Genomic DNA, 13,304 nt, shown 5'->3' on the forward strand with positions numbered 1-13,304 from the left:
ACTGTATTGTGCTCACCATATACTGCTTGCTGTATCCTATATACTGTATACTGCTCGCTATATCCTATATACTGTATACTGCTCGCTATATCCTATATACTGTATTCTGCTCGCTATATCCTATATACTGTATTCTGCTCGCTATATCCTATATACTGCTCGCTATATCCTATATACTGTATACTGCTCGATATATCCTATATACTGTATACTGCTCGCTATATCCTGTATACTGTATACTGCTCGCTATATCCTATATACTGTATACTGATCACTATATACTGCTCGCTATATCCTATATACTGTATACTGCTCTCTATATCCTATATACTGTATACTGATCACTATATCCTATATACTGTATACTGATCACTATATCCTATATACTGTATTGTGCTCGCTGTATCCTATATACTGTACACTGATCACTATATACTGTATACTGCTCTCTATATCCTATATACTGTATACTGATCACTATATCCTATATACTGTATACTGCTCGCTATATCCTATATACTGCTCACTATATCCTATATACTGTATACTGATCACTATATCCTATATACTGTATACTGCTCGCTATATCCTATATACTGCTCGCTATATCCTATATACTGTATACTGCTCGCTATATCCTATATACCGCTCGCTATATCCTATATACTGTATATTGCTCGCTAAATCCTATATACTGTATACTGCTCGCTATATCCTATATACTGTATTCTGCTCGCTATATCCTATATACTGTATACTGCTCGATATATCGTATATACTGTATTCTGCTCGCTATATCCTATATACTGTATACTGCTCGCTATATCCTATATACTGCTCGCTATATCCTATATACTGTATATTGCTCGCTATATCCTATATACTGTATTCTGCTCGCTATATCCTATATACTGTATTCTGCTCGCTATATCCTATATACTGTATACTGCTCGCTATATCCTATATACTATACACTGCTCGCTATATCCTATATACTGTACACTGATCACTATATACTGCTCGCTATATCCTATATACTGTATTCTGCTCGCTATATCCTATATACTGTATACTGCTCGCTATATCCTATATACTGTATACTGCTCGCTATATCCTATATACTGTATACTGCTCTCTATATCCTATATACTGTATACTGCTCGCTATATCCTATATACTGTATACTGATCACTATATCCTATATACAGTATACTGCTCGCTATATCCTATATACTGTATACTGCTCACTATATCCTATATACTGCTCGCTATATCCTATATACTGTATACTGCTCACTATATCCTATATACTGTATACTGCTCGCTATATCCTATATACCGTATACTGCTCACTATATCCTATATACTGTATACTGATCACTATATACTATATACTGCTCGCTATATCCTATATACTGTATTCTGCTCGCTATATCCTATATACTGTATACTGCTCGCTATATCCTATATACTGTATACTGCTCGCTATATCCTATATACTTTATACTGCTCACTATATCCTATATACTGTATTCTGCTCGCTATATCCTATATACTGTATACTGCTCTCTATATCCTATATACTGTATACTGCTCGCTATATCCTATAGACTGTATACTGATCACTATATCCTATATACAGTATACTGCTCGCTATATCCTATATACTGTATACTGCTCACTATATCCTATATACTGTATACTGCTCGCTATATCCTATATACCGTATACTGCTCACTATATCCTATATACTGTATACTGATCACTATATAGTATATACTGCTCGCTATATCCTATATACTGTATACTGCTCGCTATATCCTATATACTGCTCGATATATCCTATATACTGCATACTGCTCGCTATATCCTATATACTGTATACTGATCACTATATACTATATACTGCTCGCTATATCCTATATACTGCATACTGCTCGATATATCCTATATACTGTATACTGATCACTATATCCTATATACTGTATACTGATCACTATATCCTATATACTGCATACTGCTCGATATATCCTATATACTGTATACTGCTCGCTATATCCTATATACTGTATACTGATCACTATATACTGCTCGCTATATCCTATATACTGTATACTGCTCTCTATATCCTATATACTGTATACTGATCACTATATCCTATATACTGTATACTGATCACTATATCCTATATACTGTACACTGATCACTATATACTGTATACTGCTCTCTATATCCTATATACTGTATACTGATCACTATATCCTATATACTGTATACTGCTCGCTATATCCTATATACTGCTCACTATATCCTATATACTGTATACTGATCACTATATCCTATATACTGTATACTGCTCGCTATATCCTATATACTGCTCGCTATATCCTATATACTGTATACTGCTCGCTATATCCTATATACTGCTCGCTATATCCTATATACTGTATATTGCTCGCTAAATCCTATATACTGTATACTGCTCGCTATATCCTATATACTGTATTCTGCTCGCTATATCCTATATACTGTATACTGCTCGATATATCGTATATACTGTATTCTGCTCGCTATATCCTATATACTGTATACTGCTCGCTATATCCTATATACTGCTCGCTATATCCTATATACTGTATATTGCTCGCTATATCCTATATACTGTATTCTGCTCGCTATATCCTATATACTGTATTCTGCTCGCTATATCCTATATACTGTATACTGCTCGCTATATCCTATATACTATACACTGCTCGCTATATCCTATATACTGTACACTGATCACTATATACTATATACTGCTCGCTATATCCTATATACTGTATTCTGCTCGCTATATCCTATATACTGTATACTGCTCGCTATATCCTATATACTGTATACTGCTCGCTATATCCTATATACTGTATACTGCTCACTATATCCTATATACTGTATTCTGCTCGCTATATCCTATATACTGTATACTGCTCTCTATATCCTATATACTGTATACTGCTCGCTATATCCTATATACTGTATACTGATCACTATATCCTATATACAGTATACTGCTCGCTATATCCTATATACTGTATACTGCTCACTATATCCTATATACTGCTCGCTATATCCTATATACTGTATACTGCTCACTATATCCTATATACTGTATACTGCTCGCTATATCCTATATACCGTATACTGCTCACTATATCCTATATACTGTATACTGATCACTATATACTATATACTGCTCGCTATATCCTATATACTGTATTCTGCTCGCTATATCCTATATACTGTATACTGCTCGCTATATCCTATATACTGTATACTGCTCACTATATCCTATATACTGTATTCTGCTCGCTATATCCTATATACTGTATACTGCTCTCTATATCCTATATACTGTATACTGCTCGCTATATCCTATAGACTGTATACTGATCACTATATCCTATATACAGTATACTGCTCGCTATATCCTATATACTGTATACTGCTCACTATATCCTATATACTGCTCGCTATATCCTATATACTGTATACTGCTCACTATATCCTATATACTGTATACTGCTCGCTATATCCTATATACCGTATACTGCTCACTATATCCTATATACTGTATACTGATCACTATATAGTATATACTGCTCGCTATATCCTATATACTGTATACTGCTCGCTATATCCTATATACTGCTCGATATATCCTATATACTGCATACTGCTCGCTATATCCTATATACTGTATACTGATCACTATATACTATATACTGCTCGCTATATCCTATATACTGCATACTGCTCGATATATCCTATATACTGTATACTGATCACTATATCCTATATACTGTATACTGATCACTATATCCTATATACTGTATTCTGCTCGATATATCCTATATACTGTATACTGCTCGCTATATCCTATATACTGCATACTGCTCGATATATCCTATATACTGTATACTGCTCGCTATATCCTATATACTGTATACTGCTCGCTATATCCTATATACGGTATACTGCTTGTATACACTGTATATCCTGCACTTTTACCTTGTTTTTGGTCATGTTTATCCCAATGATGAACAGCAGCTCGGCGAGGAAGAGCGCGCAGCAGAGATTCTTGTGAATCGTCGTCCTGGTGCTCTGGATTTCACTGAAGAAGAAGAAGGTGAAGATGCAGAGGGAGAGACAAATCAGGGAGATGATTATCCCAAGCTGGGTGATCCGTGTGAGGACGCTGTGCTGAGTGGCCACCTAGAGGAGACAAACACACGGAATAAACAGGATGAGGACGAGCCGCGCCGGGGACTTGACCCGGATTTAACGATTGACAGCAATATGTAATTAGCAGCGGCGTTCCGCACATCACGGGCTGCTGATACACATTAGGCTGCGCCGTTTCATGGGCTATGATACCGCGCTCTCGTCTTCTACCAGCCGCTCTCCAGCATTTGCGAAACTACAACTCCCAACGTTAGAGGAAGTAAATCAGTCAAAATTAACATTTTAAACTAACCACATAGGAAGAGCAACAATAAAAATAGCTTTTATCTTTTCAAATCTGTTCCTTCATTGTGCAAAAAAGAACATTATTGCAAACTGCTAGCAATGGTGCTCAATGCGCTCTTGACGTGGCTAAAACAGGGCACCCTTCATCCCACTTATTTAGCATCCTGCTGCCTCCTTCTAAGTTGATTGAAAAAAACTGGCTTGCCTAGAGGCAGTAATGTCTGGAGACAAACCTTCAGCTTGAGTGCCCTACCCTGCAGGAGCAAGTGAAAACATCACTCTCTCCTCTCTGCTGACATCACTCAATAATTAGCTGCACCTGATGATGTCAGAAGCAAAGAGAGTGATCTCTAAGAGACCAAATTCTGCATGTGTAGCTGGTAGCTACGATAAGGCTTTGCAGACTTTGGTCTCTTAGAGAAGAGTTCACATTGGCAGGATCCTGGTATCGAGAAATACCTTATCGTGGCTACCAGGTACACATGAGTTGGCCAATTTATGTGCTAAGATTTCTCAGCTATTTCTATTTTCTAGAGCAGTAATGCTATTCAAAGTTCAAAAATGTCATGTTCGCATACTTAGCATTGCAAAGAGAGTGATGTCTGTGCTCATTCCTGCACTATAGTGTTACCATCAGAGAGGAGAGAGTGATGTCTGTGCTTGCTCCTGCACTTCAGTGACATCAGCAGAGAGGAGAGAGCCATATCTGTACTCACTCCTGAACTTCAGTGACATCAGCAGAGAGGAGAGAGTGATGTCTGTGCAGGTTCCTGCACTGCAGTGACATCAGCAGAGAGGAGAGAGTGATGTCTGTGCTCGCTACTGCACTGCAGTGACATCAGCAGAGAGGAGAGAGCGATATCTGTACTCACTCCTGCACTTCAGTGACATCAGCAGAGAGGAGAGAGTGATATCTGTACTTGCTCCTGCACTTCAGTGACATCAGCAGAGAGGAGAAAGTGATCAAACTTGGAGTTGAGACACCAGCTCATCTGTACTTGCAGCGCATCGCAGTATTGGAGCACGGAAGCCGTCACAACCGAGACGTGAACTTACAAATTGAAAAGAGTAAATTTTCCTGCTCCAGATAAAAACTTTTTATCTGGAACTGGAAAATCTACTCTTTTCAATTTGCAGGAGAGAGTGATGTCTGTACTCGCTCCTGCACTGCAGTGACATCAACAGAGAGGAGACAGTGATGTATGTACTTGCTCTTGCACTTAAGTGACATCAGCAGAGAGGAGAGAGTGATGTCTGTGCAGGTTCCTGCACTGCAGTGACATCAGCAGAGAGGAGAGAGTGATGTCTGTGCTGGTTCCTGCACTGCAGTGACATCAGCAGAGAGGAGAGAGTGATGTCTGTGCTCGCTACTGCACTGCAGTGACATCAGCAGAGAGGAGAGAGTGATGTCTGTGCTGGTTCCTGCACTGCAGTGACATCAGCAGAGAGGAGAGAGCGATATTTGCATTTGCTCCTGAACTGCAGGGACAGGACATACACAATGGAGGTTTATCTTCTGACATTGCTGGCTCTGGGCAAATCGACTCTGTTAATCATCACTGAAGGAGACACCGGCATGCTAAATCTGTGGGTGTAATGGTACACTGTTTAGCTACACCTGGTTTAGACTGAGCACCCTCATTTGCATATTACCAAAAGATTTTTAAGGGGGCAACGGATGAACAAATTTGAAAACTGAAGAACTATTTTTTATTGTTGCGCTTTTACCTACAAGATTATGGAGCCGATAATCGTTTGTGTTTTTTTAAGGCACTTTTGCTTCTTGACTTGTGGCTTTTGCTGACTTCTTTTTTGCACCAAATTAATCAAAATGGTGCATGACATTCATAAATTTTACGCAAAGCCCCAAATTGTCTTTTTTTTTATATCTTCAACTGGATTTGCAACTTGTTAGTGTGAAAAGTCAAATGTTTCTCAAAATGTTACAAAAAAAATGTGCCAAAATAACTGGCATCCATAAAATTTCATGACTTTTTAAAAAAGTAGTATTTCGGAAATCTGTTTAAAATCATTTGGAACAGCCACGTGGATATAAAATTCAGAAAACGAAACCAGAAAAAAAAACAACTTGAAAAAAGACGCAAATCGTTTAATACATTTGTTGCAAAGTCACTAATTGAGAGGTAATCACTCCAAAAAACGGGTGGAAATGCAATGCTCAAAAATTGTAAACTTAAGCTGACAGACGTCCTTTAAATCTGTATAATTTTACTTTTGAGCAGTTTGGGTCCTACTTGCAACATTTTAAAGATAATGCAACTTTTTGCACTAAAAATGTGCAAAAAAAAAAGCATAAGACGCAAAGAAAAAATAACTTTTTTGATTTTGCGCAAAATTCATCAGCTGCACGCAACGTTTTGAAGAATTTGGAGCAAGATAAAACTAATGAATTTCCACAAGACATAAAAAGAAAAGTCACTTAAAAGATTAAAATGATGATCAGAGCCTTAATGGCAAATACGGGAAACCGTACTGCACTTGTCAGAGTCACGGCTGGCAGCACGATAATGGTGCACACCACATAAATGACCATCTCCGGCAGTGATCGCTCTTATTTGGTTGATAAGTATTTGGCTACAAAGTGCCCATTTAAATGACTTTTCCCCCTGGCACCACTCTACATGCATGGAAGCACATACAGTGAATTATAAGGTATGCCGCCATATGCCAGCACTGCATACGCCCAGCAGACGCGCTTTACGAGTATGCTGGGTCTATGGTACCCTATCGATATATTTGGGGCATTTGCTGTAGTAAACAATAGTCAATGACTCTTTAGCTCCCAGGCCACGTAACGTTTGTTTGGCACTCAGAAGATGAATTCTTTGCAGATTTTACGCTGGATAAGCACTTACAAATTATAAAAATTAGCAAAATGCAAAATAAAAAAAAGCCGTAAGCAAAAGCCGAGATGGATTAAAACTCATTGACTTCGGCGAGTCTCCTCAAATCCATTTCTATTAAGCATAAAGTAATCTCTGCAGACACCAATGAGAAAATAATATGAAGTCTGTGATTGGGTTTTACCTGATCAATAATTAGAGAACGCTGAGAATCATTATTTATTTAAAGCTTGCTATATAGAATTAGAGAAGGAGCGGATGTCAGCGCTTTAGTACGAAGCTTAGCAAATAGTTAAATCCATTCCTCATCATGATTCTACCTTCTATTAGCCTTATAAAAATCAAATATTAGTCAGGAGAGGCAGGAGTTAACCCCTAAGTGACTATCTAGATGCTATTTTTCAGAAGTCACTCGGGGCCTTACACTAGAGCTTTGCCTTTTTATGACAACCATCTCCCGGGTGTTTAGCTGTGAAATGACAGATGAGCTTTTGCTTTAATGATTGGGATCAGAGGAACCTCCGATCTTGTTCGTTTAATGTGATCGGCCACTACTTATACTTAGTTTAATAACGGGTTCATGATGGCGCTAACATGAAAAAAAACACACACACTGCCCGGATCCCGGCTACTTCTCAGTAATGCGGCTAGAGTACGCCCCCCCGTCCACTGATTGTCTGCAGTGGTCACGATCCATCCAAGCCAGAAGGAAGCATTAAATCTTAAAAAAATTCAGAAAAACATGTTGCAGAAAACACGATCTCCAGCAGGTATCTCTGCATCAACAACAACTCGATTATTTCCTAGATCTCGCACAGTGAATTCAAAAAGATCCCAGACTTGCATTTTTTTTGTTCATCTCAGATTCCAAAAAATGTAATGAAAAGTGATTGACAAGTTGCATTGACCCAAAATAAACTGAGGCTAAAGGCTTAAAATACCATTCTTGGTGCAGCTGTATCAACAAAACAATAAAAAAGGAATGTTTCTTGAAAAGCAGAGATGAAAAAACAATAGGCTGGGCATTAGGGGGTTAATGGGGCCATAGATTTTCCTGGAATTACTGTTAGTCGTCCCTTTGATCTTACTGGGAGGATTTCCACCTCTCTGGTGATATTCACAGGAGTAAAGGAAGCTGAGATATGTGGAGCTGTTTGATGGGATCCCTCACTGTGAGAGTTGGTGGTGCGGTTTCTTAAAGGGAAGTTATCATTAGAAGACGACCCATTGGTTAAATTGTTATTTTGTTGTTTTTTTGTGTGTGTAATGTATATATATATATTTTCTTTAATTTTTGATAATATGTTTTTTTTTTTTTTTTTCATATTACAATTTGTACTAAGAATAAAAATTTAAATATTGCAATTCTCACGCCAGCCACTGGGGGTTTCTTACACATAGTAAAGGAGAGGGTCAAAACCAAAATGGAAATGAATCCTAAGTATCTATTTAATAAAATAATCGAATCACTTACTTACACTTTAATTAAAAATTCCCCACCGTTCCCTCTCTACTTTAGCTTCTGTTCTGATGATGTTTTGTTTGAGAATCCGCAGTGCATGGTGGGATAATTAAAAAGGGACGTCATCAGGGGACCGGGGCTGCAGTCACTGGCGCAGCTGCTCTCCCCACCCTGCAGCGCAGCGTCATCAGTGATGTCTATTTCAGGGGCGGGGCTACTCCCTGCTCTACTGAGCATGTGCTGGTTATCAGATGTGACACATGCTCAGTGTGCGCTCGCTGCTCACAGTGACCTGCCCTCAACATGGACGTCACTGATGATGCTTTTAGCTTCAGGGTGAGGAAAGAATCACCGGACCCCCGGTTGACATCCCATTTGAGTAACCCAGCAGGCAATGGGGATTCTCAAGGGAAAGGTCATCGGAACGGAAGGAAAAAAAAATTAAATTATATTAGAAAAGTGAATAGATTAAGTAGACACTTAGGATTAAATTCAACTTTGGTTTTGGAGAAACCCCTTTAACTTCCCGCTGTTTCTAGAAATCCACTAGAACATTAGCTGCAATGACCAAATCTATTGTACTGAAGCATCTAATGAGCGTGTGCAAAGATCAGGAGGGGGAGGAGGTGATCTGTGACATTTATTGTGAATGGTGGATCCTGTGTCATCTCCTGTACATAGAGGTGTTATCAGTCATTGTACAGGAGGAGGAGGTGAGCTGTGACATCGCCTATTGTGAATGGTGGCTCCTGTGTTATCTCCTGTATATAGAGGTGTTATCAGTCATTGTACAGGAGGAGGAGGAGGTGAGCTGTGATATCACCTATTGTGAATGGTGGATCCTGTGTTATCTACTGTATATAGAGGTGTTATCAGTCATTGCACAGGAGGAGGAGGAGGTGAGCTGTGACATCACCTATTGTAAATGGTGGATCCTGTGTTATCAGCTGTATATAGGGTTATTATAAATCATTGTACAGGAAGAGGAGGAGGTGAGCTGTGACATCACCTATTGTAAATGGTGGATCTGTGTTATCTACTGTATATAGAGGTGTTATCAGTCATTGTACAGGAGGGGGAGGAGGTGACCTGTGACATCACCTATTGTGAATGGTGGATCCTGTGTTATCTACTGTATATAGAGGTGTTATCAGTCATTGTACAGGAGGGAGGAGGAGGTGAGCTGTGACATCACCTATTGTGAATGGTGGATCCTGTGTTATCTACTGTATGTAGAGGTGTTATCAGTCATTGTACAGGAGGAGGAGGAGGTAAGCTGTGACATCACCTATTGTGAATGGTGGATCCAGTGTTATCTACTGTATATAGAGATGTTTTCAGTCATTGTACAGGAGGAGGAGGTGAGCTGTGACATCACCTATTGTGAATGGTGGATGCTGTGTAATCTACTGTATATAGAGGTGTTATCAGTCATTGTACAGGAGGAGGAGGTGAGCTGTGACGTCTATTGTGATTGATGGATCCTGTATTATCAGCTGTATATAAAGGTATTATCAGTCATTGTACAGGAGGATGAGGTGAGCTGTGATATCATCTATTGTGAGTGGTGGATCCTGTGTTATCTACTGTATATAGAGGTGTTATCAGTCATTGTACAGGAGGGAGGAGGAGAGCTGTGACTTCAGCTATTGTGAATGGTGGATCCTGTGTTATCTGCTGTATATAGAGGTGTTATCAGTCATTGTACAGGAGGAGGAGGAGGAGGTGAGCTGTGACATCACCTATTGTGGATGGTAGATCCTGTGTTATCTACGGTATATAGAGGTATTATCAGACATTGTAATACTACCTTTGATAATATAATGAGTCTCCTGAAAAGGTTTCCTGATAAAACAGGAAGTTTAATTGTACAATAGCCCCAGTGTTAAAATGGCAAGATCACCTGGCTGAAGCAATAGGTCGTTTCTTGATGATAACTTTCCTTTCACATACATCGGGACCCTTTATTCCAGTCACATGAAACCCTTCTCACTTACCATACTTTATATTGTTGAGCAATAAATAAGTAAATGGATAAGATGATGCCCTTCCTCCAGAATAAGTAAATGAAGATGGGTGCAAATAACTTTATTAAAAGGCTATATTACTTCGCATTTCTCGGATGTCCCGTCCTCTTCATCAGGTACGTAGATACCCACACATATCAGCACATGCTATATTTTCCATATAATTTGTGCATTTCACAACTCCATAAGGTGAGTGATTTTTATTATCATTATCACGAGTGATCATCGGATTTCAGTGCTATTGCGCCCCATATTTATTGCATACTTTATATTTTTGGTACTGTCTCTTTAAGACACAACGTACACAATAAACAATTTGACAGATCCTCACCTGGTTATAATTAGGGGATGACATCAGAATAGCGAAATGAGTCAGGTGATCACATTTGCAGGCCGTGTGGGAAATATTGGAATATTCCACCTCGCACCCTTCCGTAGACCACTCTCCCCGCAATGTCTCTGGCGCGTATTTCCAAAATGCACATTTTGTTGCTTCTGTGTCCATTGACGGCTGAAAACAATCGATAAAGTGGAAAAAGGTTTTATATGTTGATAAATAAATTAAAAAAAATATAGCATAAAGTGTCGTACTGCGGCTCTGTACAGCCGGGTCCGAAATGTCTGAGATGTTTCCCAACGTTAAGCTCGGTGTCCGATCGGCGGACGATGATATAGACCAGAGGAGCCGAGCAGAAGGATTTATTGTTTTTTTGTAAAATGATTAAATAAAACTTCTATTTTTTCATTAAAATCCCTGCTTAGGAGTCCAGAGGGCGGTTCTGCTTCACAATAACCTTTACTAGTAGGACCGCCCACTGGACTCCTAAGCGGAGAAAGTGCAGAATAAGACAACTTATACTGAATCGTTTTCCTATAACATTATACATTAACCTGTTCAGCTCCTTCAGCTCTATAACATGGAGCTACAGTACACCCCGCTACAATAGTAATATACAGATTAGAAGCCATTCAGCAGTCTGGGAAAGCTGGATGACGGCCACTGTGGATATTGTTATAAGGGACATATTAGTTTATCACGGACATCCAATAGTTGTCACAAGCTTTCCCAGATCCCTTGAAAGGCAAACCCGACCCACTGTTACTTTGTTACATTGTGACATTGTTACACTGTGACCAGCGATTGCTGTATGGTGGTACGGGAGCGACAAGCGCCCCCTAGTCCTGCACCGCACCATATTTATTTATAGGGTTACTGCGGCAACACATATCACTTTCAAACTTCCAGAATTGTAACTTCTTCAATCAAGTTGCCATAGAAACTGTCCAATGCGAGATAAGATGTATCAATTACAACGATAACTAGAATCATGTTTGCTGCGATGGGAATTACGGAGATGCAGCAGAAGACGCGCGGTATAGCGGTATAACGGGGAGACGCCGGCTATGCATCTCGCTCTGCGCCTTCCTAGTCCTGGAATTAATACTCGCTTATCTCTCGCAGCCGATTGCGACCGCATCCACACAACAGGCTCCTTTTCATTTTACTGAGCATTAAAGACAATTCTAATTCGGTTGCGTCGTCGTCTTCCTGATTTAGAGCCCCCGTACTGTACGCCGCTCTATAATCGTCCGCTCGGCTGATATTATTATCGGATTGTGCGGAAAGCCTGTAATTATGAACACTGTACGTTCTTCCAGTAGTAATTCAATAAGGCTGATTTACCTATCTGGAGATAGGACTATCTGATGTTCTCTCTAGTCTTTCTATGGGATATATCTAAATTTACTAATTTCGTCTTTTATTCTCACCATGGAGCAGATACGGGGACACTGACAGATCCTATAACCTATTATTCCATCACCACCTACCAGCCATAATAAGAGACTAAAGTAATGGCAGCGAATATTGACAGGAGCGGCTTGGAGGGGGCTGGCCAAGGACTAGGAAGGGTTAAATTATTTAGAAACAAGGCTGGGGGCTTCACTCCAATTGATGGAAAGTCTCGCTACAACTCTGGGAAAAGTAGTTCTAGACGATCCATCATCATACTGACGTGTCTATGTTACTGTATATTTTTATTGCACTAGAAATAACAATTCCAAAAAAATCCTTTCTTGTGCCATTCCTCTTCTATTCCTCCTGGAAATATATGAATGAATAACAAAAAGGGTCTTACAATGCCCCTTGTTAACGCGATGCACCTTAACATATTCTGACTTTGTAATGTAACTAACTGTCCAGTAAATCATCACTTTCCAGGAGGAGAAACAGAGCGGCACAAAGAAAGAAGGTTCCATTGTTTATCTAGAAATGTAACTATTTACTGAAGTAGAATTGTCAGGACAGTTGAAAGTTCCTCTCTGCAAAGTCTCCTAAGCATTAGCACATTGTGGGAGGTTTTATTAATAATGCTGTATTTGCATAATATTTTGCAAATTTTCACAGGCCTGAAAATATATTATCACAAGTCTCGCTAT

General features: G+C 39.3%; 1 protein-coding gene across 1 annotated transcript in view; it reads right to left on the minus strand.

The window, feature by feature from the left end:
* Positions 1-13,304, minus strand: part of ADGRL4 (adhesion G protein-coupled receptor L4) — a 226,920-nt gene that overhangs the window by 59,544 nt on the left and 154,072 nt on the right. The window contains exons 10-11 of the mRNA XM_073643953.1: positions 11,197-11,376; positions 4,054-4,257 (exon numbers count right to left, since the gene is read on the minus strand). Of these exons, the coding sequence (XP_073500054.1) occupies positions 4,054-4,257; positions 11,197-11,376 (384 nt within the window). The remainder of the gene's footprint in view (positions 1-4,053; positions 4,258-11,196; positions 11,377-13,304) is intronic.

The sequence above is a fragment of the Phyllobates terribilis genome, unplaced genomic scaffold (genome assembly GCF_046119375.1).
Source record: "Phyllobates terribilis strain yellow unplaced genomic scaffold, ASM4611937v1 Scaffold_8__6_contigs__length_399053987, whole genome shotgun sequence".
Classification (NCBI taxonomy): Eukaryota; Metazoa; Chordata; class Amphibia; order Anura; family Dendrobatidae; genus Phyllobates; species Phyllobates terribilis.